The sequence below is a fragment of the Leuciscus leuciscus genome (genome assembly GCF_965113295.1).
Source record: "Leuciscus leuciscus genome assembly, chromosome: 20".
NCBI lineage: Eukaryota > Metazoa > Chordata > Actinopteri > Cypriniformes > Leuciscidae > Leuciscus > Leuciscus leuciscus.
This window is the reverse complement of record NC_138744.1, coordinates 32921795-32949030: the sequence shown is the minus strand read 5'-3', so window position 1 is coordinate 32949030 and position 27236 is coordinate 32921795. Positions and strand designations below refer to the sequence as shown.

The window sequence follows — 27236 nt, the reverse complement described above, 5'->3', positions numbered from 1 at the left end:
TTGTGCCTGCGCTGTGCGATGGATGGAAATAGATGTCTTTAACATTGCTCACCCTGTGATATCTTCAGCTGTATTACCAGGAGCTGCTGGGCAACACGTGTGTGTGTGTGAGTGTGTGTGTGCTATGCACACTCAGACGGCGAGAACGATTATAAATCACATATTATTACTGCTGTAAGCCTGGCGAGGGTGATTAGAATGGGTAGAGGTCAGGTCAGTAATTACATTTGTTGTTGTGTGGTCTAGCGCTGTTAATAACAGCTGGTATTGTGTCCAGGTGGACTGGAAAACCTTCAGGAGAAACTCATATTTGCTTGGATGAGCCAGCAGCACTCGCACCATTGCTGAGTGAAACTGTAGATAAGATAGCCAGCGGGAGAACATGCGTTAAAACTGACACAATTTAGATCATTATAGCTCTGAACCTCTTCCATAAAGGGTTCATATTACGAAAACACCAGTCACAGAGAAGTAATATGGAGGTATTAGGTTAGATAATAATACTCCTAAATACCAGAATACCAGAGTATTTTGGCAGTGTCAACCTAACAAAGCACGGAAACTGCAATCATACAAGTACACGTAAATGTAATTACATTCAAGCTTTCCTTTGTGGATAAAGAAATATACCCTTTAGCATACTTTTAAAAAGAGTACTTATAATGGAAATAATCCAGGCTACTTAAAGTCGCCATGAAATCTAAATTAAAGTATGAATATGTTAGCTTTACTGTTATCTAGGGCGGGGACAATAAATCGATGCATCGTGAATCGAGAAATGATTCTGGATCGATTCTGAGATTTTCCGAATGAATCGCGATTCTCTCTTGAATCGATTCTGAGCTTCGTTTTAACTGTGTGCTTTAGAAACAGCCGTACTCTGCTTGCTTCCAATGCCTTACATACACCACTTGAAGCTACGTCACACCAGACATCGATGCCAGCAGCGCGCAATGCAATATTTGCGACAAGATGATTCCGGCAAGACCGGCAACATGACAAATCTGATGAAGTACTTAACAGAGCACAGAATAAACTTGAGAGCAGAAAGTTGATCCGTCTTCGACTGCAAGAAGAAGCACGTCACAAATGAACCGAAACTCAGTGTATAGTAGGGCTGAACGATTAATCGCACTTTCCATGTAAACAGTGAGCTACAGTGAGTTGTTCAAAATCTTTCTTTTTAGTCTCCTGTCTGCCTCGCTGCCTGCTGTGAGTGTGTTTGCTTCGGTGCTGTAAGCTCCGTCTTAGCCTCGTATTTCCTTGTTTTGAACCATCATTTACTACAATTTCTAGTTGTTTATACTACTACTAAATACAGCTTACCCAACATCTCTGATGAACCTGACATCGCTAGCTTCCGTTACTACTAGCACAACACGCTAGTAATTCGCTAGCCTGTTAACGCGCCACCCGTGCGCTCAGCTATTTTTATTTATTTATTTTCTCTCGCGCCTTTGAGTTCATAAAAGCTCAGGTGAGTAAGAATCACTCAACAAACACGGTGAGTAATGTCTTGTCCTGTTATTATCATGCGTCGCGTCTGAATGCGTTGTTGTTTTTGGAGCTCTATCGATTTGATTTATAATTCTTGATTTTTCTCTCTAAACTCGCTTACAACGAACATTTTCTACTTTTCCTCACTGAGAAGCACTACTGCTCAAACCTCATAGTTACAACGCGGACTGTTGAGCAGACGCGTCTCAAGCCTATTAGTGATCCAACGCTGCATACTCTTAAAGGTTACGTCCGTGGATCACGGCTGAACGCGTCTTTTCCACACTCACTTACAAACAAAAAAATTGTTTTCGCCTATCGTGCGTCTACTCTACACCCCTACCACTAAAAAAAACTAAAAAACCTCATAGTTACAATGCATACTGTTGAGCAGACGCGTCTCAAGCCTATTAGTGATCCAACGCTGCATACTCTTAAAGGTTACGTCCGTGGATCACGGCTGAACACGTCTTCTCCACACTCACTTACAAACAAAAAAAATTTTTCGCCTATCGTGCGTCTACTCTACACCCCTACCACAAAAAAAAAAAAAAAAAAAAAACGGATTATATCCTTCAGTCATAAATTAGTATTAATATTGATAGCATCACTGGTAGCTTCGTTGCTAACTCACTGTCCATCTGTTAAAATGGTGAATATATCAGATGTAAGTAGTCTACCTTTTGGTGCAGGTGAGGACACATTTGAGCTGCACGCACTGCAGTCTGAGCTGGAAGCTGTTGAGAAACAGATCCACAACCTTTTATTGAGACGTGTTCCCGAGATCTCGCTGCTCGCGTTCCCGAGATCCTGAACCGTGACGAGCGCGTCGGAACTGTGGTCCTGCACGCCGGAGTGAACGACATCAGGCTGCGCCAGACGGAGATTCTGAAGAAAGACTTCAGGAATCTAATCGATACGGTACGCAGCACATCGCCTGAAACAACGATCATTGTGTCAGGACCGCTTCCCACGTACCGATTAGGGCATGAAAAGTTCAGCAGATTATTTGCGCTAAATGGATGGTTAATGTCATGGTGCAATGAGCAGAAACTGCTCTTTGTAAATAATTGGAATCTGTTTTGGGAGCGTCCTAGGCTTTTCCGTGCTGATGGCTTACACCCAAGCAGATTCGGAGCGGATCTTCTGTCAGATAACATCTCCAAAATGTTAAATACCCTTTGACTAGTAACCAAAAGTCCAAATCATAGTCTCTGCTGCACCAATTTAACTGATATAAATACTAGTGTAGAACATTGCATAGAAACCGTGTCTATTCCTCGTTTAGTGAGATCAAATAATAAATCTAATGCAGGATCTAGGAAAAATCTAATTGTTATTAAAACAGAAAATGTTGCTATTAGTAAACAAAAAATATTTCTAAAGCTAGGTCTTCTAAACATTAGATCACTCACACCTAAGGCAGTTATTGTAAATGAAATAGTCACAGATAATAGCTTCGATGTACTTTGCCTTACTGAAACCTGGCTTAAACCAAATGATTATTTCGGTATTAATGAGTCTACTCCTCCTGGATACTGTTATAAGCATGAGCCCCGTCTGATTGGTCGTGGCGGATGTGTTGCAACCATTTATAGAGATATTCTAAATGTTACTCAGAAAACGGGTTATAAGTTTATTTCATTTGAAGTACTTGTACTAAATGTTACGCTCTTAGATGTTAGAAAACATCCCTATTATCTCTAGCCTTGGCTACCGTATATAGACCGCCAGGGCCTTACGCTGATTTCCTAAAAGAGTTTGCAGATTTTCTCTCAGACCTATTAGTCAATGTCGATTAAGCATTAATTGTTGGAGATTTTAACATACATGTAGATAATCCAAATGATGCGTTAGGAGCTGCGTTTACAGATTTATTAAATTCATTTGGGGTCAAGCAAAACGTCACCGGACCAACACATCGTCTTAATCATACACTCGATTTAATTATATCACATGGAACCGATCCAACCGATATAGATATCATTCCACAAAGTGATGAAGTCACTGATCACTACATGGTAACTTGCATATTACGTACTGCTGTAATATGTCATGCGGCGTCGCGTTATCAACCAGGCAGAACAATCCTTCCATCCACCATAGATAATTTCTCAAATTGCTTATCTAATCTGTCTCAGCTGCTGCCTGAACCCAAACAAACAGATGAACTAGAAGAACTAACTAGCACTATGAGCACCATTCTCTCTAGAACATTGGATGTGGTTGCACCTATTAAATTAAAAAAGGTCAGAGAGAAAAATAAAGCACCATGGTATAACAATACTACGCATGTTTTAAAGAGAGAAACCCGTATTTTAGAGCGTAAATGGAAACAAACTAACTTAGAGGTCTTTAGAATCGCGTGGTATGTCACGTTATAAAAAGGCCCTAAAAGCGGCCAGGGCTGAGCACCTCCGCAAACTAATAGAAAACAACCAAAACAATACAAGGTTTTTATTTAACATCGTGGCTAGACTAACAAATAAACAGACGTCACCCGAACAAAATATCCCATTACAGTTCAGTAGTAATGATTTCATGAACTTCTTCACTGAGAAAATAGAAAGCATCAGAACCACAATTGTAAACGTTCAATCTTCAATCGTGCCTTATAATTCAGCTTCAATTATCACCCCGCAAGAACAATTACAGTGCTTTACAACTATAGAACAAAAAGAGTTAAATAAACGTATCACTTCATCTAAAACAACAACATGTTTATTAGATCCTATACCAACTAAACTACTGAAAGAAGTGTTACCTGTAGTGGAAGAGCCTCTCCTTAATATTATTAACTCGTCTTTATCTTTAGGTCATGTTCCAAGAACATTTAAACTGGCAGTTATAAAACCTCTCATTAAGAAACCACAATTAGATCATAATAATCTAGCAAATTATAGACCCATTTCAAATCTTCCATTTATGTCTAAAATATTAGAAAAAGTGGTGTCCGCTCAACTGGGCTCTTTCTTGCAACAAAATTATATCTATGAAAAGTTTCAGTCTGGATTCAGACTGCATCATAGCACTGAAACTGCGCTCGTTTAAAATCACAAATGATTTACTTTTAGCTTCTGACCAAGGCTGTATCTCAATACTAGTTTTACTTGATCTTAGTGCTGCGTTCGATACTATAGATCATACATTACTCTTAGATCGACTACAAAATTATACTGATGTTCAAGGACAAGCACTAAGCTGGTTCAAATCATACCTATCTGACCGCTACCATTTTGTCTATTTAAATGGAGAAAAATCGATCATAACTCCAGTAAACTATGGAGTGCCGCAGGGATCTGTATTAGGCCCTCTGTTATTTTCAATATATATGATGCCACTTGGAAATATTATAAGGAAACATGGAATTAGTTTCCATTGTTATGATGATGACACTCAAATATATATTTCATCACGGCCGGATGAAAACGCTAAATTTTCCAAATTGACAGAGTGTGTTTATTACTTTATCCTCTACAGTAAAAGACCTGGGTGTTATACTCGATTGCAACCTGTCTTTTGAAAATCATATTTCATATGTTACAAAAACAGCATTTTTCCACCTTAGAAACATTGCTAAGCTACGTAATATGCTATCAGTTTCTGATGCAGAAAAGTTAGTTCATGCATTCATGACCTCGAGACTGGATTACTGTAATGCTTTATTAGCTGGTTGTCCTGCATCCTCAATAAACAAGCTACAGTTAGTCCAAAATGCCGCCGCTAGAGTTCTTACGAGATCAAGAAAATATGATCATATAACACCGATTTTATCATCACTGCATTGGTTACCTATAAAGTTCCGTATTAATTACAAGGTATTGCTACTGACTTATAAAGCCCTAAACGGCTTAGCTCCAGTCTATTTAACGGATCTTCTATGGCCCTATAATCCATCGCGCTCTTTAAAATCACTAAATTCAAGGCTTTTGGTCATACCTAGGATATCCAGAACCACCAAAGGAGGGAGAGCATTTTCACATTTGGCTCCAAAACTCTGGAATAGTCTTCCTGATACTGTTCGTTGCTCAGACTCGCTCTCCCAGTTTAAAACTAGATTAAAGTCGCATCTCTTCAGCCAGGCATTCATATAATCCTACAGTTCAAACTACAATCCGGCCTCTAGCTCATAAATGCCAGAGGAGAACTGGCCCCCGACTGAGCCTGGGTTCTCCCAAGGTTTTTTTTCTCCATTAGGTCACCTGATGGAGTTTTAGGACACCATTAGGTCACTTGATGGAGTTTTTCAGTTCCTTGCCACTGTTGCCTTTGGCTTGCTCAGTTGGGGATATTTTGGGGATATTTAATTTAATTTTATCAATCAATAAATTCCTCTTGAAACAAACTTTGTTGTATTATTTTAATTTAATACTGTGAAGCTGCTTTGATACAATCTGTATTGTGAAAAGCGCTATACAAATAAACTTGACTTGACTTGACTTAGTAAACTCTGTGTACACAAACAATGTTCTCAATGCTCGAGTTCATGTGTAAAGTACCTTCCAGCAAAGTTTCATGTTGTGTTGAGCCTTCTTAGTGTTTTAAAAATAGCGATTTTTTATGCTATCATAGAAGTGCCCCATGCACTCCCATTCAAAAGGCATTTTAACCTAAAACGAAAATACGGTCAAACTTAAAAGTGGCGTTTCCATTCTAGTTATGCTTTTAAATGAAAGTTTGCCTCGGGTAGATTAACAAAAAGACCCTAGGTTGCATTTTGGCAACAGTTATTCTTTAAATCTCAAACAGATTCATTAAAAGTAGTTATTACTCCACTACGAGCATGACATCATTAACCACGTGGTTGAATGACCAATTTGCGACAGTACAGTTTCTAGTTGATTTCTTCAACGATGCATCGTACTATGGTAGTTAAGCAGCGAGTTGCGTGGTTATATGTGAAACGCACCCCAGAACAGCTCTTTGTCTGCTTCGAGGTCAGCAGAAGGGGAAGGTTATCTCTGAACAAAGAATGGCACTGGATTGTGGATGCCATTCTCCGGGTTTATCAGGCCCAGGATTAACCATGCCCACTGAGAATGAGAGCACGAGGGGCATCGCAGCAACATCGGCTCTGGCGAACTGTGCTTCAGCAGACATATGTAGAACTGGAGGCTGGGCTACACCCAACACGTTTGCAAGTTTTTATGATCTACGCATGAAAAATAGTTTTGTCTCGAGTCTTAGTTAATAACAGGTAATACTCTGATAAACAGGTAGCTATTTATTTTTGCTATCCTAGCTATTAAATAGTTAGCTGCATTCTATTTGTGTTTACTGTATATACAGTGGGTACGGAAAGTATTCAGACCCCCTTACATTTTTCACTCTTTGTTATATTGCAGCCATTTGCTAAAATCATTTAAGTTCATTTTTTTCCCTCATTATTGTACACAGAGCACCCCATATTGATAGAAAAAAACAGCATTGTTGACATTTTTGCACATTTATTAAAAAAGAAAAACTGAAATATCACATGGTCCTAAGTATTCAGACCCTTAGCTGTGACACTCATATATTTAACTCAGATGCTGTCCATTTCTTCTGATCATCCTTGAGATGGTTCTACACCTTCATTTGAGTCCAGCTGTGTTTGATTATACTGATTGGACTTGATTAGGAAAGCCACACACCTTGTCTTTATAAGACCTTACAGCTCACAGTGCATGTCAGAGCAAATGAGAATCATGAGGTCAAAGGAACTGCCTGAAGAGCTCAGAGACAGAATTGTGGCAAGGCACAGATCTGGCCAAGGTTACAAAAAAAATTCTGCTGCACTTAAGGTTCCTAAGAGCACAGTGGCCTCCATAATCCTTAAATGGAAGACGTTTGGGACGACCAGAACCCTTCCTAGAGCTGGCCGTCCGGCCAAACTGAGCTATCGGGGGAGAAGAGCCTTGGTGAGAGAGGTAAAGAAGAACCCAAAGATCACTGTGGCTGAGCTCCAGAGATGCAGTCGGGAGATGGGAGAAAGTTGTAGTAAGTCAACCATCACTGCAGCCATCCATCAGTCAGGGCTTTATGGCAGAGTGGCCCGACGGAAGCCTCTCCTCAGTGCAAGACACATGAAAGCACACCTGAAGGACTCCAAGATGGTGATACATAAGATTCTCTGGTTTGATGAGACCAAGATATAACTTTTTGGCCTTGATTCTAAGTGGTATGTGTGGAGAAAACCAGGCACTGCTCATCACCTGTCCAATACAGTCACAACAGTGAAGCATGGTGGTGGCAGCATCATGCTGTGGGGGTGTTTTTCAGCTGCAGGGACAGGACGACTGGTTGCATTCGAGGGAAAGATGAATGCGGCCAAGTACAGGGATATCCTGGACAAAAACCTTCTCCAGAGTGCTCTGGACCTCAGACTGGGCCGAAGGTTCACCTTCCAACAAGACAATGACCCTAAGCACACAGCTAAAATAACAAAGGAGTGGCTTCACAACAACTCTGTGACTGTTCTTGAATGGCCCAGCCAGAGCCCTGACTTAAACCCAATTGAGCATCTCTGGAGAGACCTGAAAATGGCTGTCCACCAACATTTACCATCCAACCTGACAGAACTGGAGAGGATCTGCAAGGAGGAATGGCAGAGGATACCCAAATCCAGGTGTTAAAAACTTGTTGCATCTTTACCAAAAAAGACTCATGGCTGTATTAGATCAAAAGGGTGCTTCTACTAAATACTGAGCAAAGGGTCTGAATACTTAGGACCATGTGATATTTCAGTTTTTCTTTTTTAATAAATTTGCAAAAATGTCAACAATTCTGTGTTTTTCTGTCAATATGGGGTGCTGTGTGTACAATTGTGAGGAAAAAAAATGAACTTAAATGATTTTAGTAAATGGCTGCAATATAACAAAGAGTGAAAAATTTAAGGGGGTCTGAGTACTTTCCACTGTATGTGTCTGAAGTATATTTTGAACAGTTAATTTTTTAATTTTTTTATTTATTTTTTTGTGGCACATTTCATTGATTGTTTTGTAAAAGTGTAATGCTGACATTGCAAAGAGGCTTATACTGTAAGGACAGAGCAGTTAAAAAAAAATATTGGAAGTGACAGCATACCCACAGTCCACAAAATAATGCTGAGTCTCATTAAATGTGAAAAGGGCATTTACAGAAATCTTAAATGCACAGAAGCAAAATGTACTTCTAATTTTAAGTATAAAATGTTGTAATGCTAGTATAATTCACTAAACCTAGACTAACATTTTATACCTGTAATTTTTATTATAAAACAAATAAAATGATACAAAAATAAGATCTTACTGAAACACATTCTTTCATTCCACTAAATGAAAAAATATATCTATTCTGATAGGTTCAAATATTTGATATATTACATCATTGCAAGACCCAGTTATCATTGCCATCATCAGCCCCAAAGTGAAATGAATAATTAAATTCAGTCTTGTGTGAAACATATGGTCGAGAAATAATGGCTCTGTAGCCTGAGCAGATTTTGCGAAGTTCAAAAGTGTAGACGACTTCACAAAGCCAAAAGTTTCAAATGTGGATATTACACAAACCCTCTGAGAGCTGCCCATTATAGAAGCATATATCCACTGCCACTAATAATGAGTATCTTCATTATCACTTCAGTGGTCGGAAACTGATTAAGAAGGTCTGTGAGTCAATCTCTGGCTGAATAATACCCACTTTAATATTTGATTATTCCTGTAATTGGGGGGAAATTCTTGCAGTTAAGTCACACATTGAAATATCTCCTTGGGTTTCTCTAATGTGAGACTGTTCACAGAACTCTAGCAGGAATGCATCTCCTTATCCATTTGTTTGGCAAATATTATTTAATCAATATTTGTAAGGAATTTAAATTGCACTGCATCCCATGATGTAAAATATAGCATATACTGTAGATATAACAAAAAAGCACTTAATCTGATTGAAGCCCCTTTTCTTGTAGGACACTTAACATCATGAGCATTATCCTACTGACTAATTCTATGCAAACATACTGACTAGCAGAGCATGTAAGCGTGACTGCCTGATTGGTAATCAATGAAACCTGAACACTTCACTGATTGTGTACAAATCAATCTCACACACAAGATCAAAAGAGACAATGAATTAAAAGTTCAAAAACAATGCATGCACTTTTCACCTTCAAGGCATGAAAGGAGGATCAAATCCCCATATAATCAGAGCTTGTAATCATACGAACAAGCTCAACTTTAGGATCAGAAAGACCAGGGCCCTGTTCTTCACAATGTTGCTTAGCAAATGCAAAATTGATCATTTCTGCTTAATCATATCTGGTTAATTTTGTTCTACACATTGTCACAATTATGTTCTGTTCGTTTCATTTTCATTGATTTTTAGTTGGCTTATCGTCAGTTTTCTGTTTCCTTTGTTCTAGTTTCCCACCATTCGTAAGGACACTCATTAATTATCACAGTTGTTTATTATTAGATCACCACCAATGTGTATTTAAGTTCCTCACTTCCACTCTATCTGTAATGATTCCACTGAAGGCGAGCTTGACGAACCCAAGAGCAGTATTTATTTAACATAAATGTGTACAAAATAAACAAAGACTTGACTAAGCACAACTTGACATAAACTAAGGGCGCTTTCACACTGGCAGTTTAGTGCGGACCGGGGCACGGTTCACATGAAAAATCGCTAATGTGAACGCTGTCATCGGACCCGGGTGCGCACTAGAGTACCGAACCCGAGACTACCTGGAGGAGGTGGTCTGAGCTCGGTTGCTCCCGAACCGGGGGGGCGGTTCGCGTTAATGTGCAAGCAACACGGACTCGGGTGCGCGCTTGTTCAGGAACTATAGTATCCCGCGCATGCGTATCACTGTCGATATCATTGTTTCATTCATTCTCCATGCGTTTTCCGTGTGCGTTTGCGATGATGTAAGATCACTGCAAACGCACCTGGGTTCGATACAATTAATTGAGTGTGAAACCAGACCAACACTGCGGGGGGCGCCGGGAACTAGCGCACTCGGGTTCGGACCGCCGCAAACGAACCCAGTGGAAAAACGCCCTTACACTCACCAAACAGACGAACAATATGAAACATGAGGGCTAATTATACAGAGAGACTAATGACTAACAAGGAACACCTGTGTATAATCAAACAATGAACCAGAAAAGCATGACACATAGACAAGGGAACCAATCAGTAAAAGACACACAAACAGGGGAAGCACATGAGAGGAACATGAAACATGGCCAAGGGAAACTACAAAATAAAAGACATGAGGATAAACTTGAACTAAAACCCAACTCAACGTGACTCCCACTGTCCGGTATTGTTTCGTGTTGTTTGCTTGTTCAATGGATTACCTGCATTTGAGTTTTTTAATAAACCTTGTTTCATTTGATACTTTTGGCATTTCTTCATCTTCATTGGACTAGCCGTTACACACATATACTTCTAGATTGAGTTAATTGCATGACAAAACCATGAGTAGCAATTTATCACATTATATACTGTTTGTATGGTCCAAAGATATAATTTAGATAATATGCATACTTATAGAAGTAAGCATATTATCTAAATTATATATTTGGAACATACCCTTATAAGGTTTTCAAGCAATTCTGGTCTTGATTCATACGGAGCTTAAGAAATTCTTAGTACACCAAAAGATGTTTTACTGTTGTTGTTTTGGGCTGTGTTGTGTTGGATGGTTACATTTTTAAGAACAGATGAAAAAGATGTACTGAATGCTCCTGTAGAGACTAAGCTATTGCACCAGGCAAATGTCTTGAGATAAACTGGTTTTGTTGATCTGCTTAGCTTTGGTTGGAACTCTGACAATTGTTGAGAATTGTTTCTAGTTTCTGACTTGAACTAAAAGTTGATTCTCAATAAGCTATTGTGCTTGCAGCTCTACTTGAAGAGGCTTCAATCCTCTACAATATAATACAATACAATACAATACAATACAATACAATACTGAGTCTCAATATAGCATTTAGTGAGTTCTTCAATTCTTCTGGGAAAAGACAAAGTTCAACAAAACCACTGCCTTGATTGAGACAGAATAAATAGTTATCTCGTTTTGTTTCCTCAAGTTTATGATCACTCAGTACATTAAATGAATAATGTTACATTGCATTAGAAGTCTGGTTCCACACTTAAGAAGTGTACCTTGGATTCTTTCATGTTTACAATAAACGATGCAAGTACTTTTGACACAGATTTGTCAGGCTGAAAAGCTGAGGTACAAGTGTGGACAAATCTATCTGTCTGTTTGTCTGCCTGCTAATCTTCAAACTTTGAAGGTATTTTACAATTTCAAACTAGGTTTTCTCAAACCAACTTTTAAAGTTTGTCTTCATGGACCTTCAATTTGTAGTTAAAAACGTACTCGGTTACTAACGTAACCTCGGTTCTCTCTAGAAGAGGGACCGAGTACTGCGTAAGATATCTTACGCTAGGGGAAAATCCTTTTTCCGCGAGATATTGAAGCCAAAAATTATCCTTAATTTTGTAATAATGCAAAACGCGTTGCAGCAGCAATGCAGACATAGGCGAGACAGCTCGCGCGCCTATTGGCTGCTCTGCGGCAACTGCAGCAGCCTATCGAGCGAGGCCTGGCGTGACGTCAGACCCAATCAGGGCACTTCGCGCCCGCTGCGTCACGTCCCGCCGAAATGGGCGTGGTCTAGGCCTATAAATATCGGTCGCAGGCAGCTATTATCTGGTTTTTCATCATCGAAGCAACCAGAGCGTGTGCATGCACGGCAAGATACGCAGTACTCGGTCCCTCTTCTAGAGAGAACCGAGGTTACGTTAGTAACCGAGTACGTTCTCTTACGAGAGGTCTCTCGTACTGCGTAAGATATCTTACGCTAGGGGACCCAGTGTAAAACGCCGTGCGTGCTGAGATCTGACACCAAAGACCCAAGGGCGAAAGCCCGGGGTACATATAGTGCACAATCACTCAGTGAACTCACAGAGAGTCCGGGAAGAAGGAGGGGTGCAGCCTCACTTTCCACATAAAGTAGCGTCGAAGGGACGCAAATTTCATCATACAGACAGGGCGGGGTACGGCCTGAACTGATGGAAAAAAATTTGGGTCTTACACAGTTTGCCCAGCTTTAAACTGTCGAAAATTGAGCTGTGCTCAGTAAACGCAGCATTCTGAGCTGAACGCATCAGGTCAGATAATACTGGTAGTCTAGACCGACAGCAGCCTGGCCTGCAGGGCGGGAACCTCTAGGTTATAGAACCTTACAAATGTAGACGGGGAGGCCCAGCCTGCCGCCATACAAATATCTTGCAAGGCAATCCCACTCGACCAAGCCCACGAAGAGGCCATGCCTCTTGTGGAATGCGCTCTGACACCCAAAGGGCACTGCATGCCCTTGGAGGCGTATGCCAGCGCTATAGCATCAACTATCCATCTGGATAGGCTCTGTTTCGACGCGGCTAGTCCCTTAGAACGTCCGCTAAACGAAACAAAGAGCTGTTCCGTCTGTCTGAAAACAGACGAGCGAGACACATAAGCTCGTAATGCCCTGACTGGGCAAAGGAGGCTCGCGTCTCTTTCCTCATCAGGGACCGGTAGGGCTGACAGAGAGATAATCTGCGCCCTAAACGGTGTGTTGAGGGATTTTGGAACATAACCGTGCTTAGGTTTGAGTATAACTTTTGAGTCATTGGGCCCAAACTCCATGCACGCCGCGCTCACAGAGAGCGCGTGCAGATCCCCTATGCGCTTCACCGAAGCGAGAGCCAGCAAAAACACCGTTTTGAAAGACAGGTGTTTCAAATCGATTGACTGTAAAGGCTCAAATGGCGCACCTTTCATGGCTTCCAGAACCGTAGAAAGGTCCCATACGGGGACTGAGGGAGGTCTGGGAGGATTCAGTCTCCTAGCTCCTTTAAGGAAGCGGATGACTAAATCGTTCCTTCCTATTGACTGACCAAGCGTTGTTTCTGAGAACGCTGCTATAGCCGCCACATAAACTTTGAGCGTGGAGGGGGCCCTGCCCCCATCCAACAGCTCTTGTAGGAAGGAAAGCACCTCCGTCACATCACAATTTGTGGGTGACACACCACGGGCTGTGCACCAGCCCGAAAACACTGACCATTTCGAAGAATAGAGTCGTCTTGTAGACAGAGCTCTAGCCTGCGTGATCGTGTTTAATACTCCTTTAGGGAGTCCAACATGTACCCGTTGATGGCCCAGACATGAAGGGACCATAGATCCGGGTGAGGATGCCAGATCGAGCCGCGGGCCTGTGAGAGGAGATCTCTCCTCACTGGTACTGGCCACGGGGCAGTACTTGCTAACTGCATCACGGCTGGGAACCAAGGTTGGTTTTTCCAGAACGGTGCTACCAGCAGTACTGAGCATCCTTCTTCCCTGATCCGTTCTATCACCTGAGGCAGGAGAGAGACGGGGGGAAAAGCATAGAGCGGGCGGCGGGGCCACACATGGGCCAGCGCGCTCCTGCTCTTGGAGAAAAATTCTTGACAGTGAGCGTTTTCTTGAGACGCAAACAGGTCCACTTCCGCTCTGCCGAATTTCTTCCACAGCAGTTGGACTGTCTGTGGGTGTAGGGACCATTCGCCTGCCGGAACGTTGTTCCTGGACAGTCTGTCTGGTCCTATATTCATGATCCCTGGCACGTGCGCTGCTCTGAGCGAGCGCAGGTTGCACTGAGCCCATACCAGGAGGCGTTCTGCCAGCCTGTACAGTTTCTCGGATCTGATGCCGCCCTGGCGATTTATGTAGGATACCACAGACATGTTGTACGAGCGGACCAAGACGTGGTGACCTTTTATTTGGGGACAAAAACGCGTCAGCGCGTTGTCTACTGCCAGCATTTCGAGGCAGTTTATGTGCAGGAGCTTCTCCCGTTCTGACCACTGGCCGAAGAACGGTCTGCCCTCGAGCAGCGCTCCCCATCCCGAGGTGGACGCGTCCGTGGACACCACTTTCACCCTCGAGGAAGTCCCCAGGCTTACACTTGATTGGTACCAGTCGTTCGCTTTCCAGGGTTTCAGCGCTGTAACGCATTTCTGATTGACCCTGAGGCGAAGCAAACCGGGTGCCCACGCTTTGCGTGGGACTCGCGCTTTCAGCCAAAACTGCAGCGGGCGCATGCGGAGCAGACCCAGCTGGAGTACTGACGATGCTGAGGCCATGAGACCTAGCATCTTCTGAAATCTTTTGAGCGGGACAGACGCGCCGCAGCGAAAAGAGTTCGCTGTGCGTCGAATGTCTACCGCGCGCCGTTGTGATAGTCGCGCTATCATGGATAGTGAGTCCAGTTCTGTGCCCAGGAAAGATATTTTCTGACTGGGTGACAGGGAGCTCTTCGCCCAATTGACACTCAGACCCAAATCCTCGAGGTGATCGAGTAAAATGGTCGTGTGTTCTATGAGCACTGCGCGAGATTGCGCTAGAATCAGCCAATCGTCCAAATAATTCAGCACTCGCATGCCTCTCATTCTGAGGGGTGCGAGCGCCGCGTCCATGCACTTCGTAAATGTACGGGGTGCTAGGGACAAACCGAATGGCAGGACTGTGTACTGATATGCCTGGCCCTCGAAGGCGAATCTCAAAAATCGCCTGTGACGTGACGCTATCTGTATTTGAAAATACGCGTCTTTCAGATCTATTGACACAAACCAATCTCCTTGGCGAATCTGCACAAGGATTTGCCTGGTCGTGAGCATCCTGAACTGTCGCTTCACAAGCACTTTGTTCAGTTGCCTTAGATCTAGTATGGGTCTGAGACCCCCGTCTTTTTTCGGTACCAGGAAGTATCTGCTGTATAGCCCTCCTTCGCTCTGATCTTGAGAGAGGGGTTCTATGGCCCCTTTTCTCAATAGTTTCGTCACTTCGGCTCGAAGTAGATGTGCTACTTCTGTTTTTACCGTGGTCTCGACGCGCGCCACATAGCGGCGAGGGCGTCGGCGAAACTGCAGCGAATAGCCTCTTTTTATAATGTTCAGCACCCACTTCGAAACCCCGGGCAGCTTTGCCCATGCGTCTGCATGGATAGCTAGGGGTCGAATACGAAGCGCGCTCCGCTCGCTCAGCGATGGAGAAGCTTCTGTGTGCTGTAACACAAGCGTGTCGCTCGTGACATTTGAGGCATGGGGCGCGCTGATGACAGCGGGCAGATTGCCCGCGCTCGACTCCTCTACGGTGGTTAACCGCGAGGGGGAGGGCTGGGCGGTTCCCGTGGGAACTGTTATGTCTATGTGTGGATGTGGGCGCGGGACAGCGGGCACATTTATCACACCGAAAACATCGTTCGCTTGCGTGAAGCGAGTGCATGTTGGTTTCGTTTTTACAGAAACCGTGAGACATGCGTAACGTGGTGTTAGTGGGCACTGGGTAGTGGGCACATTCACCATGTTTGAAGCGCAACCGACCTGAGTCGGTTTTATGTGCGCGAGCCCTGTGTGACAGGCTGTGCTTATGTGTAGGGATGGGCACTGGGCAGTGGGCATTCTTACTACACACGAAACACCATCGGCCGTGGCCGGGACACCAGAAAATACGCTCTTTTGGGGATTTATCTGGGTAGCCGTGAAAACGGCATTTGTGTGCAGGCAAGCGGGTGACAGAACCGACTTGTTGGCTGCAGAAAACACTGGAACAGTCACATTTTCTGGAACTGGACGAGCGAATAGCTTTGGTGTGAGTCCGGCCGCAGCGGGACTGGAACACCGTCGTTTTCCTAGCTGTGCTAGGACGACTTCGGGGCCTCGGGCTTCACCGTAACCTTAGGTCGCGGGCCGCGTCCTGCGGGGCGGCGACCGGATGAGCGGGAGCGCGGTCTCGCGCTTCTGGCCTGGCGGCGCTGTGAAGTGGAGGCAGTGGACGGTGGCTGTGGCTGTGAGCTCTGAGCAGACGGTTTCGCACGGCCTGCTGCAGAGCTGGAGCGCTTCGGGAGGAAGTGCTTCATAGCCTGAGACGCTTTCTGTACCTCTGCGAATCTCTCCGCGAAATCTTTGACGGAGGATCCGAAGAGGCCTGCGGCGGAAAGCGGGGCGTCGAGGAACGCGGTGCGCTCAGACTCGGCCATTTCCGAGAGCGTCAGCCATAGTTGTCTCTCAGACACGGTGAGAGAAGCCATAGTCCGTCCAATGGCTTGCGCTGCGGACTTAGTAGCACGAAGGGCGAGGTCCGTGGCACTCCTTAAGTCCGGCACGCAGATCGCGTCAGGTCCTTCCTCATCCAGCTTACGGAGGAGATCGGCCTGGAAGATCTGGAGCGTTGCCATGGTATGCAACGCTGACGCAGCTTGCCCGGCGGCGGAGAAAGCGCGGTGGAGCAAGCTCGACGTCGTGCGGCAAGCTTTAGAGGGTAGGGCCGGCTTAGCGCGCCGTCCAGCGGAGGGCGGGCATAAGTGGGCCGCTATCGCCTCTTCAACCGGCGGCAGCGAGAGGTATCCTTTGTTCTTGGCATCGTCAACGGCGGAGAATGCCAAAGAAACAGCAGGACGCACTCTAGCAGAATAGGGGGCGCTCCAGGACTTGGCGACTTCTTCGTGTAACTCAGGAAGAAAGGGCGCCGGTCTGGACACAGGTGAAGCGCGCTCCCCAGGCAGGAAAAATCCATCCAGCCGGTTGTGAGCGGGCTGCTCAGGCGAAGACCACTCGAGGCCGAGGCTCGCCGCGGCCTGTGCGAGTACTCGCATGAGTTCCGTCTCGATGGAAGCTCTTTTGCCTGACGAAGTGCGGGCAGGGGGCGCGGGGTCCTCAGAGCCCGCCCAATCCTCACTGCCTGACGCCAGGATAGAGCAGGAATCATCCTCTCCCAGCAGGGCTTCCTCATCCGCGATATCAACGGAAGCGGCGGCAGACGGCGGCCGCTGTCCGTCAGGAAGCGAAACAGAAGAAGCCGGGGAAGCAAGCGGGCGAACCGGCGAGCTTTGGCGGCTGAGGGAGGGTTCCGGGGCCCGCTGGGCACGGCGCTTTTTACGGCGCGGCGGGCGGGGGAGCAGTCTCGGTGAAGACGGCTAGGCGAGTCCTCAGAGTCGCCATTGCCATCAGCTCGCAGTGAGGGCATCCGCCGTCAGCGAGCGCGAGAGCTGCATGTTCCTCACCCAGGCAGGAAACGCAGATCACGTGGCGGTCCCCGTCGCTGAGTGTGGCTCTGCACGAGCCGCAGGAAGGCATCTTTAAAAAGACGCTAGCTCTTTTAGAAATGTGTGTCGCAGCGGCGACACACACACACAGAAATACAGTGTAATAAAGAGAAGGATATAAGCGCCGGAAAGCGCAGCAGGAAGGCAGGAAGGCGGCGCGGCCAGCGACTTCAGTGACTCGTCCCGCTGAAGGTGCTCTCTCTCGACGGCGCGGCTCCTAATCCAGCTCCAGCGATGCGTGTGCTTCGCTTGAAGGATGAAAAATCAGATAATAGCTGCCTGCGAGCGATATTTATAGGCCTAGACCACGCCCATTTCGGCGGGACGTGACGCAGCGGGCGCGAAGTGCCCTGATTGGGTCTGACGTCACGCCAGGCCTCGCTCGATAGGCTGCTGCAGTTGCCGCAGAGCAGCCAATAGGCGCGCGAGCTGTCTCGCCTATGTCTGCATTGCTGCTGCAACGCGTTTTGCATTATTACAAAATTAAGGATAATTTTTGGCTTCAATATCTCGCGGAAAAAGGATTTTCCCCTAGCGTAAGATATCTTACGCAGTACGAGAGACCTCTCGTAAGAGAACACCCAGTTTTCACATTACTAATGCTGACTATCACTATCAGTGGACATTCATGGATTACAAGAGATTGCTGTCATTCTTCTGTAAAATACTGAACTTTTCTGCCGCATCTCAAATTATGTATCGTGTTTATTAGCATTCTGTTGTGGAAATGACTGTTGGAATTTTTCTTTTGTTTACTTCATGCAACTCATTTTCATATTTCATATCACACAGGCTCTTTGCTGATATTCATCTTCTTGGTAAATAAATACACCAAACTTTTGACAGCTTTAATATTTTATGAAGCATTTTCATACTTTAAAAGTTAGTAAAACTGAAAGTATGGGTCTAGGATAGTGCTAAAACAATAAAATCGATACATAAACGGCTTGGGAATTAGCAAAGGATTGGTGGTACACAGATAAGCACTGCTAGATTGACATCTCATTGGGACTGAGAGCTCAAAAGTGCTGTGTTTGTACAGTTCTCTTGGACGAATATCCATAATTTTGTATATCTAAATTTCTGTGCAATAATTTTCTGTAGGCCTATACATGTGTGTCACGCTTATACATTATTGAGAAGGCCTTATCATTCAGTCTTGTTCTGTAAGTCAAAAATGTATATTATATTTGATAAATATTTGATATCATTGTTATGATTATATGTGTCTTTGAGTGTGAAATGAGATAATGAAGTGACTCACCTGTTTAAGGATGCCAGCTGCCATCTCATGACCACAGTCGAAGATCACATGAAACTCTTTTCCTCGTTTCATTTCTTTAAGAAGGGGCTTGGCATCTTTTGTGTCTGCTGGTAGCTGCCGGATTTTTAATCGGATGTTGTAACGAGATGGAGCCTTGATGAGCTCCTGTAATCGAATCAGACCTAAGCAGGAGAGAGAGACAAAACGAGAGAGAGAATATAAAGTAGGTTATTACAATATTACAGGAATAGTTCACCCAAAAATGTAAATTCTGTCATCATTTTCCTCATCCTAATGCTGTTACAATTTGTTTTTTTCTTTCATGGAAAACAAAAAGATAAGAATAATTTATATGGTCACCAAATATTGTAGCAAAATAACTATCTTATCACTATAGCTTTAATGTGGACTATTCTGCATTAAGGTATTATTCCCTTTATTTTATGGAGAAGAGCAGCTCGGACAATCTATTTTTTTGAAAACAACAACAACATTAAGCTAGTAAATGATGGCAGAATTGTCATTTGTGGGTGAAATTCCCATTTAAATATACAACAGAGCATCTGAAATATAATTTGGAGCCATCTATATGAAAGCTCATTTCATATATTTCTAATTAGAAGAAGAAGAAAGCTACAGATAAACATATGGATGGATGTTTAAAGTCAAAAATTTGGGGGGGGGAATTAAATTGTTAAGCTGTAGTATTTCCTCTCGCTATCTACAGTATCTCACTTCTAACTCTCTTGCTCTCTTCTCTATGAACTACTTCCCAGTGAAATGTTGAACACTCCTGTCAATGAAATGCCACCTTCTAATGTAGTGAAACATCACATTCCCACTTCAAAAGGTCATCAGCTGAAAAGATCATATCTAGGTTGCCCCCAAAAACCCATCGCATTCATTTTCTTCACAGCAAGAGTTGATCAACTATACAGACCCAACAAGGAACCACAGATTTAGGGCCAGATTTACTAACAGCTCCAGCGCAAACCCTCTTTTGGCATTAAAACTACTCTCAGGATTTACAAAAGACAAAATTTGCGCTGAAAATGCGTGGACAGGGTTATTTTTTGCGGCTGACATTATTGCAGGAGTTTCAAAATGTACGGGATGAGAGTATTTAAATGAATCACGCAAGGTGATTTAATAAGGTTTGTGCTCATCTATGTACTGGCTCTTGGTGGATTGTGTTGGTCATTATGGAAATGATCCGGCTGCGTCTGTGTTCTTTAATTTGTGCGTCGTCACTCCCAGCTGCGCTATTTTGGGATTGTGCTCCCACTCTTATTTGTTCTGTTTAGTAAAGCCGGCCCATAGTTTCTTCCTGAATCTATTTCCACTTTGGTCCTGTCCCAAATGCCACAACACTGTAAGGCGTCCCATTTTTGATTCAGAAGGGTGCTCACTGCTCACACACATCTGCTGTGGACTTAGAAAGACCGCTAAGGCTATTTGGAACAAGACAATTATTTATATGCAAAACCTTTGTTTCCTACCTAAACTCCTGCAAAACTCCAAAAACATCACTGCAGTTTCCAGCTGAAATTAACACTAGTGGCAGTAAAACCAACAACCTTTCTTTCTTTTCACACACAAAAAAATTAAAATTATATATATATATATATATATATATATATATATATATATATATATATATATAAAGTGACAGATTTATCGATTATAATTAAACTTATTATTAGTTTCAGTCCTTGATTCTGATTGGTCAATAGCTGTGTTTTATTCGATTCGCCCAATGGTTCTATGTATCACTACACAACAACCCCTAGCAACCACTCTTGAGGTGATGATACACAGGGCAACTTTTTGAGCAATGTTGCGGGGCAATTTTGCCGTCAACGGGCAACCAGATGAGACACAGGGCCCACGACCGATCTAAATTATCCAGATCTAAATTTTCAGTGGGAAAGTGACCAAGCAACAATCGCTCGGCAAGACTGCCCAGCAACATTGCTCAAAAAGTTGCCCTGTGAATCATCACCTTTGGCAACATAAACACGTTTGTTCTCATTGATATTGTTCATTGAAGCTAGAGAATTGTGAGAGATCGTGTAAGCGAGTGTAGGCGTACCTGCATTTACAGTAGATATAGCATTTTCATTCAGGACAGTCCTATATTAGTAAAATAAAAATCTGTTTGAATGTCCGCCGTGATATCTTGTCCTTTTAACAGTTAAGGGGTTTTCCGGTTCCCTAGTCATTTCGTCAGTGGCTGCGTTCCAGTCCAAAATTGTCATGCCCTTCACTTGCTAACTTCCCTCCGTCTCGTTCACTCGTATGTACGTCATTGCGAATGCCCACTACTGGCGGAAACTGCAATGGGCTGAATTGGAACGTCCTAAGCCCTTGATCACTTGGAATCAGCTATGTAGTTGATTTATTATTTACATTTGTTTTCCCTTTAAGAATTTGTTTAATGCATCATCCAAATGTATATATGGTGTTTGGGTTGTTTTCAATTAAAAAAAATTGAATTAATATATCATAGAGTTGTTTGTTGTGGTGGTGATTAGACGAGATCTGTGGTGACGTCACAATCGTACTGCATTGTGGGACATATAGGTGCCTGAAGTGTACATATGAAGTAGACTCGCTCCCTCGGTCAAAATCGAGGGAACGAGGGTCTGTCCATCTAAACTTCCCTCGTCCGCTTCACGAAGTGGAACGCACTTCAAAATGGCGGCGGGGATTCCCCCGAGGGGAAGTGCTTAGGCAAGTTCGCAAGTGCGTGTCTAAAAGTGGACTGGAACGCAGCAAGTATTGTCCTCCTTCTCCGTGATCACAAGTGTCAGTCCTTTCAATATAAAAGTCTTCTCTACTGACTCACTCACTCATAAAGACAGTCTTTGCCGCCATCTAATGGTGAAATAATGTAACTTCTATTGTTGTTCAAGTCAAGTCAAGTTTATTTGTATAGCGCTTTTCACAATACAGATTGTATCAAAGCAGCTTCACAGTATTCAATTAAAATAATACAACAAAGTTTGTTTCAAGAGGAATTTATTGATTGATAAAATTAAATTAAATATCCCCAAAATATCCCCAACTGAGCAAGCCAAAGGCAACAGTGGCAAGGAACCGATTGTTCACAATCAAGAACTTTTTTTTCCATGAAAGACGCATCGATATATGTTTGTTGGCTTTAATATTTGTATTGTGTGGTAACCGTTTTATAAAAGCATTAAGGTACTCGAGGCTAGTGCTGGATCGTGAATAAGTCACGGCTGACTCCGCTTTACGCCCTTCAGCCGTAACTTATTCACGATACAGCACAGCCTTGAGTACCGTATTGCTTACATAAATACTTGTTTTGTTTGCAAAGGTCCTTAACAATACTCCATTATGTCCTCAAATTGCTTCTATCATAGTGAAATATTTGTAAACTAATACATTTTAATGTTTGCATCAAATGACCAGCTCCATATGTATGGCTTTTCTGATGTAGTATTTTGCTCGATAGCTCACCGTCCAGGTGAGTGTGATTAAACTCTGGGGAGAGAGTGAATGGTGATTGTGTGAAAGCTGAGCGTGAGCTTGGTGTTACTGTGACATTAGATTTGTGGCTAAGACCAGCTACACACTGGCTGCGTGGCGTGAGCGTGGCGTTTTCTATGTCTTTGCACACCAGAAACGTGTCTGACGCGGCGCTACTGCTGCTAGATGACATACAGGGAGGGCTATCTCGGGACATAGGCGCCAGACCGATAGACAGACCAGTCTACATTTGTCACGTGATTTGGTTCAACCTTGTTCGACATATGGGGAGAGAGTTGTGGAAGGCCTATACTTCATGTTAAACATAAATATATAGCAGCAAAGACAACGTTGCAGTATTGACGGAAAAATAGGCTACAGAATATTTTGTTCTGTATTGACAGGTGCAATATTTGAAAATCGACAATTATTTATTATTCATTTTTTAAAATTACATTTATATCTGCATTTATGTCAAAACCTAGAGCCTTCCAAACATCAAAATGTAATTTATTAATATGTATTCATGTCAAAATGACATATAAACATCTTTTCCTATTCTATTTTGCCTGGAAACGCTTCCAAGCTTTCCAAACGCTTATTTTGCGTGTCGCGTGAAAAATAGGCATCGGTTCTATTTCTAGCATGCATGAGTGTCACGCAGGCAGTGTCCAAGCTCTAACCTGTTAACATGGGAGCCGAAATAAAAACAGACACGCCACGCTGCCAGTGTGTCGCCGGCCTAAGAGTTATGTGTCAACTTCAACTAACCTTAACACAACCTTTCAGCTGGTAAGGCTGGGCAAGCAGCTTAAACCAGATAAAACCAGGTATATCCCTGTAGGTCAAGGTAACAAAACAACTTCTGCTGAGAGATAGCCTACACTGCCTTAATTTGCATGAAAAAAAAAAAAACCTCCATGCTGGCGGTTTCGCTGATTTGGCTGGTCGGCCATCTGATCTCCCAGCCTGACCAGCAGACAAGCCTACAAAACCTGACCAGCCTAAGCAGTTCGGCCAAGCTGGGAGACCAGCAAACCATCTGCCTGGTTTAAGTGTTCGTTTGTTTGTTTGTTTTTTCGGCAGGGCTGCTGATTCTGTACAGACAATTGAATTACAGGTAAAACGTTTGCTAATAACAACATAAAATAAGGCAGAAATGACAAACTTTTAAAATGCACACACTGTAGAAGCATAGATCATTTAATTTGCATGCAGTGATAAAATGTTTTTGTGGGTCACAGGTTTGCTCTTCTACCTCTGCATGTGGTGATCTACGGATTGTGTCTAATACCTCACTGTTATGAGTTATGAGAAACTATGTTCTCTTACGAGAGGTTCTCTCGTATTGCGTAAGTAGCTTACGCATCGGGAAAGTCTTCTTTCTTCGAGATCTGAAGCCAAAAATTATCCTTAATTTTGTATTTATTGTCAACGCAGTGCGGCAGCTAGCAAACCATAGCAGGCTGAACAAGCGTGCTCATTGGTTGCCTGGCGGCAACTGCTTAAGCCTATCAGTGAGCCCTGCGTAACTTCACATCCAATGAGGGCGCTTCGCGCCCTCCACACCCCTCTAACCATCAAGATGGGTGTGGCCAGTGTGTATATAAGCAAGGCTCACAGGCTGAGAATCTGATTTTCTTGTCTTCAGCGAAGCTCTTCGCATCGCTGGATCTTGAGAGCCGCCGCCGTTGAAACCAGCGACCAGCAAGCTTAGGACAGCGCCTGAAGAAGCCGGCCGCCTTCGCCGCCTTCAGCCATCCGTGCCTGCTACGCTATCCGGCGACATATCCTTTTTCATTGCTGTGTGTGTTCGCCCCGCGACACACACTTTCTCTCATTTCTAAAAGAGCACGAGGCGTTTTTCTAAAAATGCCTCGTTTTTCTTGTGGTTCATGCCGCGCACCGCTCAGCAACGGAGACCGCCATCTCATTTGCGCTCTCTGCCTGGGCCGTGATCACGCTGCTGCCGCACTCTCTTCGGGCGGCTGCCCTGAGTGCGAGGAACTCTCAATGTCGACCCTGCGGGCTCGGCTTGAAGTTTTTGACGATGCTGTCACTCCGCTTGTCCCTGTCGGGCCGCGCAAGAAGAAGCGCCGCTCGCAGCGACCACCGGAGAACGAGGAAGCGCCCAGAAGCTCGCCGGAGCCCCTCCCTCGAGCTTCTCTTTCGCCCTCTCCGCCCCCCCTCTCGGCCGCTCAACCGCCGGCTCTCGCCCGCGCCGCCGCCGCTTCTGGGGACGAGGCGGATGTGTTCGAGGAACACGCCGCTGACAGCTGTTCCATCCTGGCCTCGGACAGCGAGGAATGGTCCACCGCCTCCTCTTCAGTCCAGGATTCCGGCCGCACTCGAGTGGGCGAGGACGCGGAGCTCGTACGCCTCCTCACCCGGGCTGTCGACCAGCTGGGCCTCGAGTGGGCTCCCCCTAGTGAGCCAGCGCCGAACAGGCTCGACGGCTGCTTTCTGCATCGCCGCCGCCTATCGCCAGTGTCCAGGACCGCACCCTTCCTGCCCGAGCTCCACAGCGAGCTCTCTAAATCGTGGAACGCACCTTTCTCCGCGAGGGTTTCTTCACACGCCTCATCGACGCTCTCACAGGTTGACGGCGCCGTTGAGAAGGGGTATAATGCCATTCCCCCCGTGGAAGAGGCGGTCGCAGCGCACCTTTGCCCGCCCTCTGGCTGGCGCTCAAAGGCTGCCCTCCCGTCTAAGGCCTGCAGAACCACATCAGCTCTCGTCGGCCGCGCTTTCTCCGCCGCCGGACAGGCTGCCTCTGCCCTTCACTCTATGGCCGTGCTGCAGATCCTTCAAGCGAATCTCCTCCGCGACTTGGACGAGAAGAGCAGGGATTCTGCGTTGGTAACGGATTTGAGGAGCGCGACGGACCTTTCCCTTCGCGCCACGAAATCCGCTGCACAGGCCCTGGGACGGTGCATGTCCTCTCTGACGGTCACAGAGAGGCATCTCTGGCTGACGCTCGCCGACATGAGGGAGTCAGAGCGCGCGGTGTTTCTCAACGCCCCCCTCTCCCCCACCGGCCTTTTCGGCCCAGCGGTTAACGGGATCGTGGACCGCTTCTCGGAGGTTCAGAAAACCACTCAGGCAATGAACCTTTTTCTGCCTCGACGCTCTAGCTCTGCTGCACGCCGCCCTCGCGATCAGCCTGCGCGAAGCTCCAACCAGCGTCCAGCTCAACCTCCGTCTTCGCAGCGACGACAGGGCGGCCGCCCTAGATCGCGCTCGAACAGCCGCTCGAACAGCCGAAACAGACCGCCTCCTCCCCGGGGACCCCGGCAGAGGATCGCGGTGAAACCCGAGCCCGCAAAGTCTTCCTAGCCAGAGGGGAGAAAAGACGGTTGTGTCCCGCTGCGGCCGGACCGCCGTTGAAACATTATATCCTGTCAGTCCCCGTTGCCACGGCTACTGCAGATGTTCATCCCGCAGCCAACGAGCCGGTAAAATTACCCTCTCGCCTGCACTCAACCACCGTTTTCACGGCGAACCAGAGAAATCTCAAAAAGTGCATAATGTCTGGTTACACGGCTCGCACCGCATATGTTTCAGATGCAGTAAATGTGCCCACTTTTCTGTGTTCACCTCTGCACCTAAGCACTATAAACCCCGTGTCTATCACAGAGCCCACTCTCATAAAGCAGCCACCGGCTGCTCGAGTGATAAAAGTAGGTCACGTGTCCGCTTCACAGTGCCCACACCTACTCACTGCTCTATCTGTCACACGGCCCCTCACGACCGGTCATGTTCCAAATACAAATGCTGTGCCCGCTCCCCTGCGCTCACACATTATCACGAACACTCCGCCCCCGCCTTCGCGCGTCGAGTCTCACACTATTCGTTCCCCGTCCATAGCCACCGGGACGTTATGTGTAAAACGGCCGGCTATCGCTGTGAGCGACCCGCCGTGTCTAAGCACAGAGAGCGCGCGCGCTGCGCCCGCCCCTCCGTTTCGAGCTCTCGAGCCCGCTACGCGCAGCGATCAGAGCCCGGAGGCCATTCTGCCCCTGGCGACACATGCGAAAGCGTGGGAAGCGATTCCAGGTGCATCAGAATGGGTGCTAAGCACAGTGAAACACGGCTATACTCTGCAGTTCGCTCGCCGCCCTCCGCGCTTTCGAGCGCGTACCGAGACGAGAGTGAACGGGGAAGTAGCACACCTACTTCGTGCAGAAATAGCGTCACTTCTGTGCAAAGGGGCTATAGAACCGGTTCCCCCTTCTATGAGCGAGTCAGGCTTTTACAGCCGTTATTTTCTCGTTCCCAAGAAGGACGGAGCTCTCAGACCGATTTTGGATCTGAGATATTTGAACAAAGCTCTTATGAAAAGACCGTTCAAAATGCTCACGACCAGACAGATCCTCGCGCAAATTCGCCCGAGAGACTGGTCTATCTCCCTCGATCTGAAAGACGCATACTTCCAGATCCAGATAATACCCCGTCACAGGCCATTCTTGAGATTCGCCTTCGACGGCCAGGTTTATCAGTACACCGTCCTACCATTCGGCCTGTCTTTGGCACCTCGCACATTCACGAAGTGCATGGACACGGCTCTCGCTCCCCTGAGAGGGCAGGGTATGCGAATTTTGAATTATTTGGACGATTGGCTGATTCTAGCACAGTCAGAGGCCGAGCTCATCGCTCACAGAGCAGTGCTTCTCAGCCATTTGAACAGCCTGGGGCTCACGGTCAACTGGACCAAGAGCTCACTAGTGCCCAGTCAATCAACCTCGTTTCTGGGCTTGGAACTGGACACTGTGACAATGACGGCCCGCTTGTCACCACAGCGCGCGCGCCGCATTCGACGCCTAGCCGCGTCCCTCCGGCCGGGCAGCATCGCTCCTCTCAAGGTTTTTCAGAGGATGCTG

The 27236-nt window shown here is 45.4% G+C and overlaps 1 protein-coding gene across 3 annotated transcripts in view; it reads right to left on the bottom strand.

The window, feature by feature from the left end:
* Window positions 1–27236, bottom strand: part of grik2 (glutamate receptor, ionotropic, kainate 2) — a 239825-nt gene that overhangs the window by 140896 nt on the left and 71693 nt on the right. For all 3 annotated transcript variants that reach the window (XR_014200724.1, XM_082150286.1, XM_082150285.1), the window contains one exon: window positions 18862–19043. Coding sequence is in view for 2 of the 3 variants with exons in the window: in XM_082150286.1 (XP_082006412.1) it covers window positions 18862–19043 (182 nt within the window). In the remaining variant the exon portion in view is untranslated. The remainder of the gene's footprint in view (window positions 1–18861; window positions 19044–27236) is intronic.